Source organism: Dermochelys coriacea, chromosome 14 (genome assembly GCF_009764565.3).
Source record: "Dermochelys coriacea isolate rDerCor1 chromosome 14, rDerCor1.pri.v4, whole genome shotgun sequence".
Classification (NCBI taxonomy): Eukaryota; Metazoa; Chordata; order Testudines; family Dermochelyidae; genus Dermochelys; species Dermochelys coriacea.
The window spans coordinates 13,055,401-13,077,249 of NC_050081.1; the positions used below are offsets into that span (position 1 = coordinate 13,055,401).

General features: G+C 41.8%; 2 protein-coding genes and 1 long non-coding RNA gene across 16 annotated transcripts in view; 2 read left to right on the forward strand and 1 right to left on the reverse strand.

The window, feature by feature from the left end:
• Positions 1-3,961: 3,961 nt before the first annotated feature.
• Positions 3,962-8,168, reverse strand: LOC119842715 (nucleoside diphosphate kinase A). Of its 2 annotated transcripts, none has more exons than XM_038371159.2 (5): positions 7,828-8,168; positions 6,646-6,778; positions 6,021-6,122; positions 5,185-5,297; positions 3,962-4,435 (listed from the first exon to the last, which is right to left on the reverse strand). In XM_038371159.2, exons 2-5 carry the CDS (start codon positions 6,775-6,777, stop codon positions 4,324-4,326), a joined length of 459 nt encoding a protein of 152 aa, XP_038227087.1. In that variant the 5' UTR covers position 6,778; positions 7,828-8,168; the 3' UTR covers positions 3,962-4,323. The 2 variants fall into 2 exon arrangements, with proteins under 2 accessions (XP_038227087.1, XP_038227085.1); XM_038371157.2 differs by lacking the exon at positions 7,828-8,168 and adding an exon at positions 7,791-7,812.
• Positions 8,152-9,602, forward strand: LOC122456728. The gene is made up of 2 exons (XR_006275749.1): positions 8,152-8,591; positions 9,138-9,602. It is a non-coding gene; the product is annotated as an uncharacterized LOC122456728 (long non-coding RNA).
• An 8,294-nt stretch (positions 9,603-17,896) lies between these two features.
• The window catches only part of SPAG9 (sperm associated antigen 9), a 101,400-nt gene continuing 97,447 nt past the window's right edge, over positions 17,897-21,849 (forward strand). For all 13 annotated transcript variants that reach the window (XM_043497590.1, XM_043497593.1, XM_043497591.1 and 10 more), the window contains exon 1: positions 17,897-18,441. In XM_043497590.1, coding sequence (XP_043353525.1) covers positions 18,136-18,441 — 306 coding nt within the window. In that variant the 5' untranslated portion in view covers positions 17,897-18,135. The remainder of the gene's footprint in view (positions 18,442-21,849) is intronic.

Genomic DNA, 21,849 nt, shown 5'->3' on the forward strand with positions numbered 1-21,849 from the left:
CATTGTGGCATCAGTGTAACACTATTTTTCTTTTACATTTATTTTGAGTACACAATCACTTGTTATAGCCATAAGGAAGATAATAGGGAAGTCTTTGCTGAATTTAAAAAAATATCCACTCTGATTTCACTAAATGTTCATGCAGACTTCTGTTGATCTTGCTGCTTAAGCTGATAAGCAAAAACTATATCAAATATAAGAGTACAAGGAGTTAAATCTTGAGCAAAGCAGATATGCAGGCAGAGTGCTGTGTTTGGGGCTGTTCTTCATGGGCCTGAGTCAACTCCTATTCAAGTTAATAGAAATACTCTCTCACTGGCGGGTAGGGGAGGTGGTGGATTGGGTCCTATTTGAACACGTCATGTTTTAGAGATGGACCTGAGCTGCAGAGTTTAGATCCAAACCTGGAACTGAACTTTTCAGAAATATTTGGATGTGGGATTTTGGTTAAACTCATTATTAAGCTAAGGACTAATCTGAAAGTTTGGATATGATTCTTCCCCCTACCAAAAAACAATTATTTTTGGAGCATCGTGGGTTCAGGGAAGTGGTTCAAGACACACTTAACTTTGTCTTTCTGATATTGCCCATCCTGGTAAATAAATTATGGATTATTTACAATTATACATTTTGTTAAACATGACACTAAATTTCCCATCTTCCATGGAAATTTCTGAATGGAATTTGTCCTTTTTGAACAAAATTATGTTTGACCTACACCCTAACGATAAAATACAAATCTTGATCTGAAAATGCAATTTAACTATTTGTTTCTAGTTAATTTTTTAGTGTAATAATGCACCAGAAACATCAAAAAAGTTTATTGGTTTGCAGGTGCACGAGCTAGTCTCAGTTTAATGTGATGCATAAGTGACAAGGTAGCCATTAATCACTACTAGCAACACTCAATTCCTTCAGGATTACCTCTTTAACAAGTATTTCACATACACTTCAGTGATTACCACAATGATTTTGTCTCCTAATCTGGTGGACGTACAACAGGGTTTGAAATGAGTTTCCTCTAGATCACATAATTGGATTACTTCTAAACATGAACCACAATTAATGGTACAAAGAACCTCAACCATAGTCACAGACAGATTTGGAAATGGATATGAACTTAGACTGTATTAAGGTAAAAGTGGTGAGAAGTGTTAGCTGTCAGGAAGAGTGTAAGATACGTGTGGTAATATCTTTTATTGAGACCAACTTCTGTTGGTGAAAGAGACAAGCTTTTGAGACGCACAGAGCTCTTCTTGGGGGCTGGGAGAAGGTACTCTTAGGATACATCTACACTGCAATAAAAGACCCACAGCAAGTGACGGCATGGCTGGCTTGGGTCAGCTGTCTTAGACTTGCGAGGCTTGGGCTACTGGAATAAAAATTGTGTAAAAATCCCTGGCCTAAGTGCATCTATTTAAACAGAAAGGACAAAGTGTCTGTTAAGCCATTTTTAGAAAATGAGTCTTTTACGTAGTCTCATATCCACTGTGCTTAGTGAAGATGACTGTGCCCATGATCATGAAGAGATTAATAGGTAACAAAGAAAGGAAAGAAACAAGATGTGATGCTTTTCACATTTTTTTAACATTGTACATGCTATCATGAGCTAAAGAAACAGTAATGTGAACTGAAAGATGTAGCTAACAGATCACAAAATGGTCCATCTAATACATTCACCATTAATATTCAGTTGATTTTCGCTATGATTTTCCAAGTACACAGATGTAGCCCAATTACAAAGAACTGCTTCTCTGTTGGAGTATGTGCAGCATACTTAATTCAGCCACTTCTTCCTATTGCTCATATATGATAATGGACTAGCAAGTTGGAGCAAGGCTCTACTTTCTTCTGGTACCTCCCGGTGAAAATAACCATTTCTCTCTTCCTTCTCAAAACCAGAAGACTGACTCTCACACTACCCTTCCCTCTCGCACCCCACAGCCACAGACTCTGGAAGAGTACAGTTTTGGAGATAAGGCTATAGCAAGACTACTCATCATTTCGCTGAGTTTTTCCAACACTCACTTTACTGCTATCAAATATTTTAAAAGGCAGATCTAAATAGCGTGATGTAGAAGTATCTATTACAGTCAAAGGAGCATTCTGATCAGAGACTGTGCTGAAGTACATTGGTCCACTTTTTAAAGAAAAATTAAGTTTTTTCTAAAAATACTGATTTTCTGAATAGATTTAAATTGCCAGCATCATTTTAAAAAATGGGTTTAATGCTTTCATCATGCTTGGGTATTGGACATGAAATTCTACTAAATTTCTATTGCTTAATCAAAGGCAAATGTTTATGTGCAGGTTTTGTTTTAGGAATGAGTGATGTCAACAAGTTATTAGCAAAACACAAGAGGAAATTTTGTTTCTAATGGTAATTTGCAATGTTAGGGTGTTCAGATAATTATTGTTGTGTTTTGCTTTTTAACTAACATCCTATTACAATTGAATAAATATGCTACTCATTTATTGCTTGTGGCACCTTAGAGACTAACAAATTTATTAGAGCATAAGCTTTCGTGAGCTACAGCTCACTTCATCGGATGTAGCTCACGAAAGCTTATGCTCTAATAAATTTGTTAGTCTCTAAGGTGCCACAAGTACTCCTTTTCTTTTTGCGAATACAGACTAACACGGCTGCTACTCTGAAACCTGTCATTTATTGCTGTGTCCACTCTTCAGCCAGATACCATTTCTGGCTCCTGAGCTGAATACAACAGTTGGACATTGAATACAGCCATAGCAACTCTGCAGGACGCTGAAAGGTTTGTGGCTAGAACTAAACTGCACTACTGGGACCTGTTTAATATTACAGAAAAACTGTCATATGAATAAGTATAAATACAATGGGTAAAGTTTTAAGAAGCACGTTGACTACTACTGAAACTTAGGCTCCTGAGTTCCAAAGTCACTTTTGAAAAAGCTTATCCAAGCAGTTTACTTTACCATTCAAGCAATTAAGGAAAGAATATACCTGAGCTGTCATCAGTTGTTTGCATGGAGATATAATGCAGTGCTGATATGCTTACTAATGTCAAACAGAATGCTACACTGAAGTGACAAGAGGTACAGCTTACTGAGCAGCCCTTCCACATCAATCTTCTTTTCTCATAAAAGGCCATTTTAAAAAGCTGCCATGCTAATCCTGCCTTAAAATGCTACATAAATGACTGATCCTAAGGTGGAAAATGATGAGTTTAAAGTAGCAATCTAGTTAAAACCCTTATTTTCAAAAAGTGAAGCTGTAGTCTATGTATAACTGCACTGCTTTTCTGGAGAGAAAAAAAACTGAATTTTTCCCATTGCTGTTTATCACAGTTTTTTAAATTATTTTTTGCTAACCTTACTTCTGTATCATTCTTTAATTCCTGTATTTTAGGGATATTATGGATTTACATATTTGCTATTTACAGAGCAACATGTATGACCTAGTGGTTTAATAAAGTTTGACAACAGATTTTAACGCCACTAAGCCATTTTAGACTGTGTGCTGATGTGTACTATATACCAAGTTATTCTCGGGGGGTTACAGAGCATTTCATGAAAGTTTATGCTTTGTGTTTAGTCATTAATTAAAGATCCTTTCCCCTATTGTAATCCTCTTCTCTTGTCTACACACAGAGAGTTAGAAAGCTTCCCAATTAATAATTCAATAGCTTTTTAATTAGAGCAGCAGTTGTTAACACTGGTTACATGTAATATTCACAACACAAATTAGAGATGTTTCAGAGTAGCAGCCGTATTACTCTGTATTCGCAAAAAGAAAAAGGAGTACTTGTGGCACCTTAGAGACTAACAAATTTATTTGAGCATAAGCTTTCGTGAGCTACAGCTCACTTCATCGGATCCGATGAAGTGAGCTGTAGCTCACAAAAGCTTATGCTCAAATAAATTTGTTAGTCTCTAAGGTGCCACAAGTACTCCTTTTTCTTTTTGCGAATTAGAGAGAGAGAGAGAGATTTCCACCAGTTTATACAGAAGTGCCTTGAAATAACTAAAGGATAATGGCAATAGGAACTGTTTCTGGGTTCATAATCATTGAAATGAGTGGATGTTAAAAGTCACAGACCAGGTTTTACTCTGAGGGCTTGTCTACACTGGCACTTTACAGCGCTGCAACTTTCTCACTCGGGTGTGAAAAAACACCCCCCTGAGCGCAGCAAGTTTCAGTGCTGTAAAGCGCCAGTGTAGACTGTACCAGTGCTGGTAGCTAAGCCTCTCGTGGAAGTGGTTTTTTTAGAGTGCTGGGAGCTCTCTCCCAGCACTCTGCCCCGATTACACAGGCCACGTAAAAGCGCTGCCATAGCAGACTAGCTCTTAAATCCACTGATGAACACAGCTTGTGTATTCAACCAACTCCTCAGGAGCGAACCACAGGTTGATCTCTGTCTCAGCACTTTCTGCAGAATCACTGCCATGAATGATGTTCCTAAGAGAAGATAAAGAAAGGTCATTAATAATTATAGAATTAAAAGCACAAGAATTTGCTTTTTAGAAAAACCTCTCTGGTTACTATGACTACAAGTATTAATAAAATGTACACGTAAATATGCAACACAAGCTTCTTCTCTCATCAGTTTGATCATGGGGGAAGGAGAAGGAAAGCCACATCTCTATTTACATCCTTTGACTCCAGTTCTACACTGTCTAGTGGACCCCTGCATCTGGATGAAGTTAATGGGGATTTTTCCATGTATAATCAGTTTGTAGAATCAGGGCCTGAATGTCCTTACAGGTTTTTCAGCAGTTAGCAGCTTTTGGTACCAACTGTTATTAGCTAACATTCATTCTAATTTAGTATTAGAAAATACATGTTACAAAATGGCATATTCTTGTTTACCAGGACAGTCTTATAGAAAGGGACCAGGAGGCAAGTAATCATGCAGAGAGCTTATTAGTTTTCATAAAATAAGTAGGATTCTGTCAGTACTCAAATGGGATACCTCCAAGAAAAAATGGAGGTTCTGTAGAAAGTATTTCAGGTCTTGTCTATATGTCCTTACTATAAGGTTGATCAAATTCCAACATTTACATTCTGCTGCTTGAATTCTTCCAACAGTTTCAACTGGATATAGTGTTCACATTACCAAACTTCATCATAAGTCAATTAACTAAGTAGGTCAGTATGCGTATGATTAAAAACTGCTTTAGTTTTGATAAGACAGTTTCAGAACATACCTGCCAACTTGAACACAGAAGTCACCACGTATGGTGCCAGGTTTTGAATCTGCTGGATTAGTTTCCCCCAGCATTACTCTGCCAGTCTTCACCACATTAAGACCTTCCCACACCTTAAAAATAAAATCTATTAAGATTACGGAATCCAAACTGTAACTAACACAGTAAAAGTTGGCAATATTATCCAAACTTGATCCCATCATGGTACAATTGCTAAGTCCCATTTTTCAAAGAATCTATGGGCAAGGCATAGAAGGATTGGAGTGAAACTGTCTCCGACAAGCTCTGGTCATTCACTGACTGCTAGCCAAAGCGAGAGGGTACTGAATAGCTTTAAGTATAACAAACAGGTAAGCAGACCATTACAAAATTTCCTAAACACATAAAGCTTCATAGGTATCTCAAATATTTTAGAGGTATACACTCTCTTTACCAAAAAAAAAAAAAAAAAAAGTCACACTTGTAGCAATCATTTGTTACAATCAACATCTAACACACATGATTTCTTTACTTGAAAGATTGAATGTTTCACTGTTCTTTTTTCCGGTTTGCTTATTTTGTGTATTTGACAGCACTGTCAGTTTCCCATTGTTTACCCGCCCCAGCACATTGCAAAGGGGAAAAGAGAGCTTTTTTTAAAAAAGAAAGATTTACTTGTAAAACCACAAATTAAAGGGAAACATGTTGTACCTGTAACTACATTTAATCAATTTTTTTAAGTATTTAATTTCAAGTTCTTAGTGTCATTTTCAATATGTAACACAAATGAAGTTATGAACAAAAGATACATCAACTGCTTAGTTCTTCTTAAGCAGGTTTTATTTTTAAAAGCTTACCATAGCTACAACAGGTCCAGAGTGCATATATTTAACCAAACCAGCGTAGAATGGCCGATCTTTCAGATCAATGTAGTGTTCTTTTAGAAGGTCTTCAGAGGCCTGCACACACACAAAAAAAGCAGTTTACGCTAAGAACTTAAGAGTATCTTTAAATCACAAGAGATTAACCACAGAGCACTATTAATCCTTAAACAGACATGCTCCTTAAAAATAAGTGATTACAGCAACTGGCTAGATGTGTTGCTTGGTTTATATGAATTTAAAATTATTTCAGTACACAATTTAACTCAGCAAGATTGTTTCATCAATATCTAACTACTTTTGAGAAGAAACCTCTTTTTGCTGTAGATGATCAATAGATGCCTATTAAGTGTAAATGGCATCTATAAGAATATTCCCTTTGGACTAAAATTAGGTTGCTCAAACTCTCAAAAGCATTTAGCTACAGCTGGATGTTGGAAAGTCTCCAAAAATGTCCAGACACAAAATATGACATTTGATATTTCTGTTAAGATTTCATTTTAAAAATTACAATAAATTTTTCACTGAGTGGAGTACACTAGCCTGCTAAAAGATGTCATTTCAAACATAAAGGAGAAATATAGAAATGAGGGAAACTCACTTGCATGAATTTCATGGCCACCAGTTTGAAACCCTTCTGTTCAAATCTCTTGATGATTTCTCCCACTAGTCCCCGCTGGACTCCGTCAGGCTTGACAGCAATGAAAGTACGCTCACAAATGGATGCCATCATCCTACAAGAGGAGAAAAAGGGACTCTGTATTCCAGGACCAGAAGGCAACAATCTTCCACAACCTTATTGTGCTTATGTGCACTGAACTAATAAGTCAAAGAATATCCAAAAAGTGCTACAAAAATAAATGTAACATAATAGCCCTATAAATATTGAGGAGAGCATTTAGTCCATACGAAGGATGAAAAGCTTTTATATTAAGCGATAAATACAGATTGTATTGCAGGTCAGTGTATTCCAAGGTGCATACTGATAGGATGCTACCTGCAATTTAAGACAAAAGAGGCTAACCTAAGACCAGGTGTATCACTTTGATCTATAGTTATCTACAGCCAGCCAGTGTTGTGTAATGAAGTATGCTAAGAATGTGTGTGATGAATGGAAGGTATGAAAGTCATACTGGAGTAGCCAATGAGTCATTTTTAGAGGCACAAGCTGACTACTACAGTAGCTAATGCATCCGATGAAGTGAGCTGTAGCTCATGAAAGCTTATGCTCTAATAAATTTGTTAGTCTCTAAGGTGCCACAAGTACTCCTTTTCTAGTAGCTACACAGTCACTGTAGTTTACAATAGTCAACATTTTAAAAACCAAAATTAAGCATTTTTCAGACATTAAAAACTAATCTCTAAGAATATAAACATTAAAAGTATGGTGCTTTCTATAAGCATAGCACAGACTGAACCATTTGAGAAACAACAAGCTAGTCATTCCAGAGCAGTTGTGAACGAGCTAAGAGGGTTCAAATTAAAAAGGCAATTCAACACCTAATAATAATGCTCCCCCTGCCAATAGCCCTGGACCGATGGCAGCCCTCAGACAAACAGGCAGGCATCTAATTACAACTCCTGTCCCCTGCTTGCGTCACTTGGATAATTCATAACTGCAGCTGCCCTGGACCCACACAGCCCCCTCTGCGCGCCCCTCTCCCATACCCCTTCAATCATCCCTCGCAGCGCGCGCCCCTCCCATACCGCTTCAATCATCCCTCGCAGCGCGCGCCCCTCCCATACCGCTTCAATCATCCCTCGCAGCGCGCGCCCCTCTCACCAGCCTCGTGCAGTCCCGGACGCTGCTGCGGGTCGGCGGGTAGCTGCCGTAACGCCGCCCCCAGCCTCGCGACCACCCAGCTCTAAACACGCCCCCGCTGCCCCAGCGCATGGCGGGCCGGAGCCGGGTCGGCAGCCGCGAGGGGCCCGTGTTCCTCCCCACACCCCACGGGGACGCTTCTCCCGGGGCGCGGACACGCCATCGGGGAGGGCTGAGGCGACGCTCCAGCCCGACACTGCGGGACGCAAGATTAAGGAGGGAGCAGAGCGACTCCAGTCCCGTCGAGTCCTAACGGCGCCGGGAAGTGGGCGGCGCTCTTGCTGCGCATCTCCATCTCTATGGCAGGGAGGAGCGGGACGGGGAAGGGAAGGGCGGGGCCGGCGGCCCCTCCTTGGCGCGCGGCCAGGGGCTGCTCTGGGCGCTTTCCCAGCAGGGGCCGCGGGGCAGCCCCAGGGATTCCCAGCAGGGGAGACACGGGTCGGGGTGTAAACGTGTAGCCCTTGGTACGGTTTCAAAGGAGACTTCGCCCCTGTAACCAAGCGCAGTGGGTGCAAAGCGGGTGCGGTCACCGCCCTAGGGTGATCTCAGATGTCCCGATTTTATAGGGACAGCCCTATATGGGCCTTTTTCTTATACAGGCGCCTATTGCTCCCCATCCCGTCCCGATTTTTCACACTTTCTGCCTAGTCAACCTAGACCGACCTGTGCTCCGCCAGTCATACACACGCAGTTGTGTCTACAGGGGGAAGTGTTACAGATTATAGGTTTCAGAGTAGCAGCCGTGTTAGTCTGTATTCGCAAAAAGAAAAGGAGTACTTGTGGCACCTTAGAGACTAGCAAATTTATTAGAGCATAAGCTTTCGTGAGCTACAGCTCACTTCATCGGATGCATTTGGTGGAAAAAACAGAGGGGAGATTTATATACACACACAGAGAACATGAAACAATGGGTTTATCATACACACTGTAAGGGGAGTGATCACTTAAGATAAGCCAAATTAGCCTACCTGCTTGTCACCATGAAAGGTTTTCCTCCTTCCCCCCCTGCTGTTGGTGATGGCTTATCTTAAGTGATCACTCCCCTTACAGTGTGTATGATAAACCCATTGTTTCATGTTCTCTGTGTGTGTATATAAATCTCCCCTCTGTTTTTTCCACCAAATGCATCCGATGAAGTGAGCTGTAGCTCACGAAAGCTTATGCTCTAATAAATTTGTTAGTCTCTAAGGTGCCACAAGTACTCCTTTTCTTTTTACAGATTATAGACATCCTGGTGTAAAAAGAAAAGGAGTACTTGTGGCACCTTAGAGACTAACAAATACTGGTGTAGTGCCACCCCCACCACTCCCATGTGAGCGCTCTTACTCCCGAGCAAGGGTGTCTTTTCAACTCCGTTTATGTCAGTTTGGAAGCATTAAAACAACAGCAAAAAGCCACAATGAAAGTGTCCTGCCTATCCTAAATTCTCAATTACTGAGGGACAATCTTCACTCTTTGATATATTTTGCTTTTTGCCACCAACTCTCTGTATAACGTTTTTCATGAGTAATGTATCTGAATGCATGGATGCTAAACATCTAAACTGTATTCTTAAATTCATTCACCTAAATTTGGGTTATTGCTGATTATGCACTATATGTATCTTATGACTTTAAAAACAAACTTTGTCGTTGTGGATAATCTAAGTAGTATATCCAGATGTACAGACACTCTTTTCTTAACTTATGTATTATATAATTTTTTTAACATTAGCTTTAATAAAATGTATAAATATGGAGAAAATGGTACAACACAGATATCACATGCCTGGACATGCCTATGTGACAACTGGGTTGTGGGGGGCCCTCCCACCAGTTAATTAGAATTAGTATATAGGAAATCTGAACAGCCAATCCTAAATACACACTCCCTCTTTTTCATAGTCTTTCCCCCTAATTTTTTAACGTCAAGGGTCCACAGTGGTTTGGCCAAGCCATTGTTGTGCCATTCTAGGAAGCAGGCAGAGATCATACCACCTCATTACATTCTTTAAAAAAAGAAAAGGAGTACTTGTGGCACCTTAGAGACTAACAAATTTTTTTGAGCTGTAGCTCACGAAAGCTTATGCTCAAATAAATTTGTTAGTCTCTAAGGTGCCACAAGTACTCCTTTTCTTTTTGGGATTACAGACTAACACGGCTGCTACTCTGAAACATTACATTCTTTAGCTTTCTACCTATCTCCAAATCGAGTTAAAAAAAGTTTTCCAAGTTTCTTTGCATTTCCAGCAACTACCACCCCTGACCTCATAGCCATTCTGTCTTCTCCATCCCAAGCCTCCTCTTCATGATTCTGACATGAGTGGGATTAATTTTTTCTTCATTGTTCCCCACCTGTCTTTATATCTCTTCCCATTCTTTTTAAGCTCACATCATAACATTTCTCTTTAGTCCATTAATAATGCCACATTAAGCATTTCTGCGATTCTGTGCACACTATTAAGTATACAAGTATAAAGCACATCATGGTAGTAGCTCCCCATGTTGGAATAATCATAGAATCGTAGGCCTGGAAGGGACCTTGAGAGGTCATCTCATCCAGTTCCCTTCACTCATGACAGGACTAAGTATTATCTAGACCATCCCGCACAGCGGTTTGTCTAACTTGCTCTTAAAAATCTCCAGTGACTGAGATTCCACAACCTCCCTAGTCAATTTATTCCAGTGGTTACCCTGAGAGTTAGGAAGTTTCTCATAATGCCCAACCTCAACCGCCCTTGCTGCAATTTAAACCCATTGCTTCTTGTCCTATCCTCAGAAATTAAAGGTAACAATTTTTCTCCCTCCTCCTTGTAACAACCTTTCATATACTTGAAAATTGTTATCATGTCCCCACCCTCAGTCTTCTCCAGACTAAGCAAACTCAATTTTTTTCAATCTTCCCTTATAGGTCATGTTTCCTAGGCCTTTAATAATTTTTGTTACTCTTTTCTGGACTTTCTCCAATTTGTCCACAGTACTCCAGTTGGGGCCTAATCAGCGTGGAGTAAGTGGAACAATTTCTTCTTGTGTGTTGCTTACAACACTCCTGCTAATACGTCAAGGAATGATGCTTGCTTTTTTTTGGCAACAGTACACTGTTGACTCATAGTTATCTTGTGACCTATATTTAGCTTGTGACCCCCAGATCCCTTTCTGCAGTACTCCTTGCTAGGCAGTCATTTCCAATTTTGTATGTGTGCAACTCATTGTTCCTTCCTAAGTGGAGTACTTTGCATTTGTCCTTATTGAATTTCATTCCGTTTATTTTAGAGCATTTCTCCAGTTTGTCCAGATCATTTTTGAATTTTAATTCTATCCTCCAAAGCACCTGTACTCCCTCCCATCTTGGTATTGTCTGCAAACTAAATATACACTCTATGCCATTATCTAAATTATCAATGAAGATATTGAACAGAACTGGACCCAGAATTGATCCCTTCTAGCTTGACTGTGAACCACTGAAAACTACTCTCTGGAAATGGTGAAATAAAGTGGTAAGGTTCTGCAGGTCTATCCCTTCATGTTTAGGCCTTCCTCTCTTGTATATTTATCTCTCATTTCACTTCATTCTTTTATATACTCCTTTTGTAATCTCCCTTCCCAATTACATAGTATTAGCTCCTGACCTCATCCTGTTCTGATCCTTTCACTATCCTTTCTTAGAACCGTTTTATTTATACCTTGGCCTTTTACCTTTAATCCACTAATTGGATTTTTGTTTCTAGTACCTTTTTATTTTCCTGTGGATGCCCTTGATCCTTTTTTTCATCTGACCTTTAACCCATATCTCATTTCCTGATATATGCTCTCTTCTTTCCTTTTACGTAAAATTTAAGTCCAATGAAATATTTTTATGCCCACGAACCTCTGATTTTCCACAATTTATTTGCAGTGGGGATGCCGGGAAAATTACCGTCTCTAACATAAGCGGCGGCCAGTACGTCCCTTGGCCCATGCCACTTCCAGCAGCTCCCATTGGCCTGGCGCAGCGAACCACGACCACTGCGGACGCGGCAGGTAAACAAAGCGGCCCGGCCCGCCAGGGGCTTTCCCTGCACAAGCAGCGGAACAAGTTTGGGAACCACTGACACCAGAAATGGCTGAAATTTTATGAGACAGGCCTGACTCAAAGCCCTTGAAATGAACACCTCCCCTCAATTTTTTGGAGAATTCAGGTCTGGATCCTAAGTTTGTGACTCTGACCCCTACTTTACAGTGGTCTGAGCTAAAAACCTACATCTGTACAACTCTAAATATTGGGAAAGTTCCAGTCTGAGTACACACCTTGTAGCTTGGATCTACTTCTTGTCATAACTAGACCTACATCTATGCAACCCCGCTGATCTGATGTATCTAAATACACAGTGCAACACACAAGTCTTAAGTACAGTAATTGTTCAGGACCAGGCCAAATGAAAATACAGTATGAGCCTCCGCTGCTCTCCAGTGGAAATTAATGGAATAGCTATTAGTTAGATCTTCACTACCTGATTAGCTCTTGCATTTTTTGAAATAGTATTTGCTAATTTGATAGACTTAGTAACCTTAGCAATATAAACAGTAATATTAGTTCAGGTGATACAGTTCATTATAGCATTAAAACTTAGAGAAAGCCAGTAGTTCATAACAATCCACCGAAAATTTCTGTGGTGGCATTCTCCAAAACAATCTTGAAATAGCTGATGAAAATTGTGGAATATGGAGTATCTAACACTTTTTCAAATCTAAGTTTCTCTGTTTCTGTCTCTAATGTTAAAATAGTATAGTGACCTGGAATCCTATTTTCGACGTCTCAGACTCAAGGAATATTTCCAACACACCTCTGACCAACATATTAACCCACAGAGACCTTCCTACCAACACTACAAAAAGAAGGACTCAGGGTGGACTCCTCCTGAAGGTCGAAACAGCAGCCTGGACTTCTACATAGACTGCTTCCGCCGACGTGCACGAGCTGAAATTGTGGAAAAGCAGCATCGCTTACCCCATAACCTCAGCCATGCAGAACACAGTGCCATCCACAGCCTCAGAAACAACTCTGACATCATAATCAAAAAGGCTGACAAAGGAGGTGCTGTCGTCATCATGAATAGGTCGGAGTATGAACAAGAGGCTACTAGGCAGCTCTCCAACACCACTTTCTACAAGCCATTACCCTCTGATCCCACTGAGAGTTACCAAAAGAAACTACAGCATTTGCTGTAAACAGGAAACTCCCTGAAAAAGCACAAGAACAAATCCGCACAGACACACCCCTGGAGCCCCGACCTGGGGTATTCTATCTGCTACCCAAGATCCATAAACCTGGAAATCCTGGACGCCTCATCATCTCAGGCATTGGCACCCTGACAGCAGGATTGTCTGGCTATGTAGACTCCCTCCTCAGGCCCTTCGTTACCAGCACTCCCAGCTATCTTCGAGACACCACCGATTTCCTGAGGAAACTACAGTCCATTGGTGATCTTCCTAAAAACACCATCCTAGCCACTATGGATGTAGAAGCCCTCTACACCAACATTCCACACAAAGATGGACTACGAGCCGTCAGGAACAGTATCCCCGATACTGTCACGGCTAACCTGGTGGCTGAACTTTGTGACTTTGTCCTGACCCATAACTATTTCACATTTGGTGACAATGTATACCTTCAAATCAGCGGCACTGCGATGGGTACCCGCATGGCCCCACAGTATGCCAACATTTTTATGGCTGACTTAGAACAACGCTTCCTCAGCTCTCGTCCCCTAATGCCCCTACTCTACTTGCGCTACATTGATGACATCTTCATCATCTGGACCCATGGAAAAGAAGCTCTCGAGGAATTCCACCATGATATCAACAATTTCCATCCCACCATCAACCTCAGCCTGGACCAGTCCACACAACAGATCCACTTCCTGGACACTATGGTGCTAATAAGCGATGGTCACATAACCACCACCCTATATCGGAAACCTACTGACCGCTATTCCTACCTACATGCCTCTAGCTTTCATCCAGATCATACCACTCGATCCATTGTCTACAGCCAAGCGCTACGATATAACCGCATTTGCTCCAACCCCTCAGACAGAGACAAACACCTACAAGATCTCTATCATGCATTCCTACAACTACAATACCCACCTGCTGAAGTGAAGAAACAGATTGACAGAGCCAGAAGAGTACCCAGAAGTCACCTACTACAGGACAGGCCCAGCAAAGAATACAACAGAACGCCACTAGCCATCATCTTCAGCCCCCAACTAAAACCTCTCCAACGCATCATCAAGGATCTACAACCTATCCTGAAGGACGAGCCATCACTCTCACAGATCTTGGGAGACAGACCAGTCCTTGCTTACAGACAGCCCCCCAAACTGAAGCAAATACTCACCAGCAACCACACAACAGAACCACTAACCCAGGAACCTATCCTTGCAACAAAGCCCGTTGCCAACTCTGTCCACATATCTATTCAGGGGATACCATCATAGGGCCTAATCACATCAGCCACACTATCAGAGGCTCGTTCACCTGCGCATCTACCAATGTGATATATGCCATCATGTGCCAGCAATGCCCCTCTGCCATGTACATTGGCCAAACTGGACAGTCTCTACGTAAAAGAATGAATGGACATAAATCAGACGTCAAGAATTATAACATTCAAAAACCAGTTGGAGAACACTTCAATCTCTCTGGTCACTCGATCACAGACCTAAGAGTGGCTATACTTCAACAAAAAAGCTTCAAAAACAGACTCCAACGAGAGACTGCTGAATTGGAATTAATTTGCAAACTGGATACAATTAACTTAGGCTTGAATAGAGACTGGGAATGGATGAGTCATTACACAAAGTAAAACTATTTCCCCATGGTATTTCTCCCTCCCACCCCACCCCCCACTGTTCCTCTGATATTCTTGTTAACTGCTGGAATTAGCCTACCTTGCTTGTCACCATGAAAGGTTTTCCTCCTTTCCCCCCCCTGCTGCTGGTGATGGCTTATCTTAAGTGATCACTCTCCTTACAGTGTGTATGATAAACCCATTGTTTCATGTTCTCTGTGTGTGTGTATATAAATCTCTCCTCTGTTTTTTCCACCAAATGCATCCGATGAAGTGAGCTGTAGCTCACGAAAGCTTATGCTCTAATAAATTTGTTAGTCTCTAAGGTGCCACCGGTACTCCTTTTCTATATATGAATATAATATGTCCAGATTGGAGCTCATCATTCCAAATTTTTGGGATCTTTCATTATAAACCATTTTTTATCAACGTGTACATTTTTTTCCAAAAGTTTTTACCAGTAATGAAATGTATACCTAATATTAATTCCTTGAAATACATGATAAAACTACATGATAAGAGATGAACAAAGTCCTTGAACTTAGCACTGGGCTGGGAACCATGAGCTACTGAATTCTAATTCCAGCTCTGTCACTGACTCAAAATGTGACCTTAAGCAATTCACTTAACCTCTTTGTGCCTCAACTTCTTCATATATAATTAGTGGATAATAATGTTTGCTTGCTTCTCCAGCATATTGTGAGGCTTCGCTCATTCATGTATTTATAATAAAGTATTATTATCACAATTAACGAGCAATTGTTCAACCTGCTTAAGTCCCAAAATCTGACCTACCTTCAAATTGTTATAATCTGGAGATACATTTATTTCAGATTTAAATTTTTTTTAAATCCACCAGTTGGCACCAAGAAAAAATATCCTCAAAACTCCAAGAGCTTCTGCTACTGTAGGATTTTCGAGACATGGGGTTAGACTATATATCAGTGTTTCTCAACCTTGTTGATACTAGGGACCAGCTTGCTGCCTTCCTAAATGGAGAGGCACCAGTCCACGGACCAGTCATTGAGAAACACTAAACTAGATGACCCTTGGGGTCCCTTGTAATCCTAAAATTCTATGATTTAGACCAGGGGTTCTCAAACTGGGGGTTGGGACCCCTCAGGGGATCACGTGGTTATTACGTAGGGGGTCACGAGCTGTCAGCCTCCACCCAAACCCCTCTTTGCCTCCAGCATTTATAATGGTGTTAAATATATTAAAAAGTGTTTTTAATTTATAAGGGGTGGGGGATCACACTCAGATGCTTACTATGTGAAAGGGGTCACCAATACAAAAGTTTGAGAACCGCTGATTTAGACTGAAACAGTGTTAAGATCTACTGCTGCACAGCCAGCAGAGGGCCCTCAAAGTATAAACAATTAACACCACTGATGCTGGTGGTACACATACTACAAAGAAACACACAGAGGACCTCGTCAGTCAAAACTCTTGAAGGATTTCCTGAGTTAGAGAATGTACAGTGAGTGGGATTGTGAGATTTTTTTCATCCTCTAATAATCTGTGAAAAATGCTAATAAAACATATTACAGAAAATGCATATTCACCTGGGCTCCACCAGCCAAGCTGCTGTGTTTCCTACAGCTGTTTCAAGTGCTTTATGGAATCATAGGACTGGAAGGGACCTTGAGAGGTCTTCTAGTTTAGTACCCTGCACTCAAGTCAGGACTAAGTATTATCTAGACCATCCTTTACAGGTATTTGTCTACACCTGCTCTTAAAAATCTCCAATTATTAAGATTTCACAACCTCCCTAGGCAATTTATTCCAGTGCTTAACTACCCTGAAAGTTAAGAAGTTTTTCCTAATGCCCAACCTTAACTGCCCTTGCTGCAAATTAAGCCCATTGCTTCTTGTCCTGTCCTCAAAGGTAAAAGGTAACAATTTCTCTCCCTCCTTCTTGTAACAACCTTTTATGTACTTGAAAACTATTATCATGTCCTCCTCCCCCCATTTTTTTTCAATCTTCCTTGATAGGTCATGTTTCCTAGACCTTTAATCATTTTTGTTACTCTTTTCTGGACTTTCTCCAATTTGTCCATAGTACTCCAGTTGAGGCCTAATCAGTGTGGAGTAGAGTGGAAGAATTACTTGTGTCTGCAAAAAAGAAAAGGAGTACTTGTGGCACCTTAGAGACTAACAAATTTATTTGAGCATAAGCTTTCGTGAGCTACAGCTCATTTCATTGGATACATGCATCTGATGAAGTGAGCTACAGCTCACGAAAGCTTATGCTCAAATAAATTTGTTAGTCTCTTTTTTGCGAATACAGACTAACACGGCTGCTACTCTGAAACTTCTTGTATCTGGTTTACAACACGCCTGCTAATACATCCCAGAAAGATACTTGCTTTTTTTTGCCACATTGTTACACTGTGGACTCATATTTAGCTTGAGACCTCCAGATCCCTTTCTGCAGTACTCCTTGCTAGGGAGTCATTTCCGATTTTTGTATGTGTGCAACTGATTGCTCCTTCCTAAGTGGAGTACTGTGCATTTGTCCTTATTGAAGTTCAGACTATTTACTTCAGAACATTTATGCATCATACAGCAGTATAAATGCCTCAAGTTTCCATGACTTGTTGATGTCATTTTTCTGGAATGCATTTTCTTGTTGACTGAGATGTTCAGGAAGCAGGAGCTGGCTACAGTGCAATAGTGCCACATGTATTATCTCCCCACGCCTTGCCCCACCCATATGACACAGAGGCTGACTCAAGGCTCTTGGACTGGATCCCATACAAAACATCACAAGACTTAAGTGTGGACCCACCTATCCCTTCTCCCTGCCCCACTCTCTCCTTTCAGTGAGCTCACCCTCCCCCACCCCTTAGCCCCCAAAAGGCTAAATAAAGCCTCTGATACAGGTGTCGCTTCCCTTCGTGCAGCCTCCTCCTGCAGGTCACTTCGTTCCTACCCTAACAATCCCCCCCCCCACACACACATTGCCCCCACCTTTTCTCCCACAGCCAACAGGCCCCGCCCTCTCCTTTCCCATCCTCATTAAGCCCCTCCCCCAGGCTGTCTCCCTAGCACCACTGAGCCACTCCCCTCCCCGGCTACGACCTTCCCCCCACAGACCCTACCCCTTGCCCCAGGGACCTCACTCCCGCCCACACGTCTCCGGCGGGTCCCCGCCCCCTCACGCAAGCCCCACCCGACACGCTCTGGCGTGGCCCGCGCTTCCGCCCCTGCCCCGCGGGGCGTCCGGCGACGCACGCGCGTCCTTCCCCTCCTCTCCCCCCCCTCACGCATGCGGCCCCGCCCTGTCCAGGTGACGGCGCTGCCCCGCGCCCCGCCCCGGCGCTGTGGGTGAGGTCAGTGCGGTGCGCCCGCGCTGTAGGCCAGGCCCCGCTGCAGAGTGGGGAGGAGGCGCTGAGAGCCGCCGCCCGCCCGGGCCCTGTCAGGGAAGGAGCCAGGCGGGCCGGCCGCACCGAGGCCATGGAGCTGGCGGACGGCGTGGTGTACCAGGAAGAGCCGGGCGGCCCGGGCCCCGCCATGATGTCGGAGCGGGTGTCGGGGCTGGCGGGCTCCATCTACCGCGAGTTCGAGCGGCTGATCGGGCGCTACGACGAGGAGGTGGTGGCCGAGCTGATGCCGCTGGTGGTGGCGGTGCTGGAGAACCTGGACTCGGTGTGCGCGCACAGCCAGGAGGCCAGCGTGGAGCTGGAGCTGCTGCGGGACGACAACGAGCAGCTGCTCACCCAGTACGAGCGCGAGAAGGCGCTGCGCAAGCAGGCCGAGGAGGTGAGGGGGCCGCGGGGTCGGGGGCTGCTCACAGGTACGAGCTGGCGGATCTGGGATTGGCCCGTGGCACAGCTGAGGGGACCGGGCCGCCCTACTAGCTCGGCAGGGCTTGGGAGGTGGTGCCGCGAGAGCAGGCCGGGGAGGGCAGGGGAGCCGGGCTCGGATGCTCCTGGGATACAGCCATATAGGGGTTGCGGTAGGGTGAGAGATGGGGCCGGGCCGACGAGGTCCGGGGCCGGCTGTATGTTTCCTAAGCCTAGTTTCCTTTCCTGGGAGTGGGATGGAGGCTTCGAGCTCCTTCTCCCGGGACTCGCTTCCACCTCGTAGGGCGAAGTGCAGGGAGCTGTAACATCCTCTTCCCATGTTGGTGGGACGGTGGAGCTACCCCACTTCCCAGCGTGTCAGCGTATTAGGCTGTAGTAGGCTGGCTTCACCCGCTTCCTGTACAAGGTAGGTCACACACAGATGCCCAACTTTGTACCAACTCTTCTGAGGTGTAGAGATGGCCATATCATGGCTAAATAGGTGGCTTATTTGTAGGGGTAGGGAAACAGACATTTCCCCCTTTTTTCAGACTGTACTGACCTATAGCATCCTGATCAGAGGAATGTATTGTACATCATATTCCTTTTTTAGGACTAGATAATGCAGAGTTAGAAAATGACAATACAGAGTTGATTACAGCGAGCTGTTTATCTTGGTCCACAGCTTTCACTCTTTTATGTGGCTCTCCTTTGGGACTCTTAAAATAACTGACTAGAACAGCGCGAGATGATTGTTTGTTTTTCTTTTATTCACATGGGTTATACAGAAGAAGAGTACTATTTGTTAATCAAGGAACATTAAATGAATCCATATCTCAAACTTCCCCACTGTGAATTTTCTAAACTTAAGGAGCTCAGTAGTTATTTTTATTGTCCTTCCTTATAAATATATCATGTGGGTGTGACTGAAAATGATGCATTATGTGATGTGTAGAAATCAGCAGTGCTGTCCAGGCTGTAACTCTCTGGGCTGGGATGGAAACTTTAGATGAGCAGCAGGTGGCTAGAGATTGTTCAGTAGCATAGTCCTTCAATGAAGATACCACATAATAAGCCCCATGGTTGGGTGTGTCAAGGTAGATCATCCAGTTTCTTATTTCAGAGACTGAAAATTTGTAAAGCATCCCTTGTGTAAAAGTATCAAACAATATTGTCCCGCACTGTTGCTTTAATTATTTCCTCCAACACACTATCTCTCCAAAATTGGAGTGAAACCATCATCCTTAATTTAGCCAACTGCCTTAAAAATAGTCCATGTCCAGACATAGGCTTCTTGTCCTGCACTCATCTTCATGTTCTTTACTTTCTGTTTTGAAAACTGAAAAGCAGTGTTACTGAAAGTAGTCTTTTTCTGTACTAGTGTCTTTTTTTAGCTTAGAAAAAGTTGTCTTACAAGCCTAGTAAAATTAACCCTGCAGTGCAATGCAAATAGTTCTAAATTAGTGTGAAAAAAGGTTAAGGTTCAAATTGCTACAGGTCACACTTGAACAGGCAAGAAGACTACAAAACAAAGGATGTTTATTATGAAGTTATAAAAAAATACAGTATGAATACACACACTTTTTCTCTAAAGACTTGCATCTAGTTTTTGGCCAAGCCAATAAAAAAAATGATAAATTTCTATACCAGATTTGCAAAATTAATTGCTCATTAACTCCAAGCGAATCAATTTATTGATAGGTGATTGAATTTCACTTTATTATCAAGGTGAAAAGGAAGAGGGGGTATTTGACTTATTTTCATGGACTGGTAAAGTTTCATGACTATTGCAAGGATGGTTCATACTTAGATGGAATATGAAAAAAAGGGTCTCGGCAACATGGAGCAGAAACTATAACAAAGCTCGGGAACCAAGTGTGATGTTGATGTTTCAGCTCTTATGGACTTTTCAGAGGTGCGCATCTGTAGGTATTTCTATGGCAGTATAGTAGTGGTCTATTTCTATAAGACAATTGAGGTGACCAATATAATGTAGACTAAAATTGTTACCCAATTGCAGCAAAAGTCCTTATTGACAGTTGCTGAAACTGCAACTAACTTTAAGGCAATGTTTTCAAATGTGAACACACTGATTGTCCTTTCAACATGAACACACACCTGTAGTACTCACAGGCCATTTACAATTACTCCATTAGCACATGCATGATAAATTTAAAAATGTATGATATGGTCAAAGATGTATATGCCTTTTCCAAATGCAGTCATAGCACCCATTTTTTAATATTTGGTACTAATGCAAAGATGCTTCTACAAAAGGGTAACCAGCAGGAATAAAATGAGGGGGAAGGTACATGAGTTACAGATTCATACTATTGCTTTCTTTTAAGGGGCAATTTTTTTTAACAAATGGTTGGCTTTGATAGTCCTTTGACTTATTTGGGTGAACTCTTCTGTTGCTTCATTGACCTAATGCTTAGGATATTTTTCCATATTCTCTACTAAAAACCTGGTATTGCTTGACTTCCCAACTTTTGACTATTCTTAATAATTCTCTTCCCCTTTCTCACTATCATTATAGGAATTTTTTTTCTTTGGAGTAGCTTGATGATGAATATTCTTGTTGTTTCTTAACTCAGAACCTTTTTTGCCTCACTGTTCTTTAATCAGCAAGTTCCCATTTTTGTTGGATTTCTTCCTTGTTAGCACTGTGTGACAACATGCAAGTTGTGATTGTGGGTTTCTTTTGGTAATGATTTCCAAAAATGAGACGTTAAAATCTGCTTCTTTTAGCTGTTCTTTGGGTGCCAGTCATGTCTTTAATGACTGATGCATGTGATCAGTTTTCATAATCAGTAAGAAGCTGCCTGCATAACTTTATTTATGTGATGTTTGTTCAGTTTCCTGGTTTAACATGAAAATTGAGAAGATGGGATATCTGGATATTTTGCCAGTGTTTTGCATGTGACTGCTGTGTGACAATTTATATTTACAAAATGAGCATTAGGAAAATTGGTTAATAAAGGTTCCAGTATAGTCAAAGTACCAAGCAACAAAGAAATGAGGAAGAAAAGAACTTTTATGTTGCTGTGTCTTTTGTATAAATACATTTCTGATTGTAGTTCCTGGAGGAGCACACAGGTCTATGTTTAGCTATGGGTAGGTGGCGGAAAATTTTTACAGGCGCTTTGAGTCACATGATTGCTTAATGTTACTACTGGGCTTAAAAACAGCACAACAGCCACAAGCAATTTCTTTCAGCAAAGAAACATTTAGCTGGGGTTTGAGTTTTATAGACTTATTAAATGAACCTATTATTGAAACCTGACATCTTTAATACATACATTTTTTTTTTTGTAGGCGTGAAAAGGGAATTAGTTTCCAGCTTCCCACTAAATGGGTTTAAGTATTGTAGGCTAATTAGAAA

Coding starts and splice junctions, on each gene's coding strand:
- LOC119842715 (XM_038371159.2), bottom strand. CDS start 6,777: ATGATGGCATCCATTTGTGAGCGTACTTTCATTGCTGTCAAGCCTGAC. Junction 5,298..6,020: donor CTGGACCTGTTGTAGCTATG/GTAAGCTTTTAA, acceptor TTTATTTTTAAG/GTGTGGGAAGGTCTTAATGT. Junction 4,436..5,184: donor TTCTGTGTTCAAGTTGGCAG/GTATGTTCTGAA, acceptor ATCTTCTCTTAG/GAACATCATTCATGGCAGTG.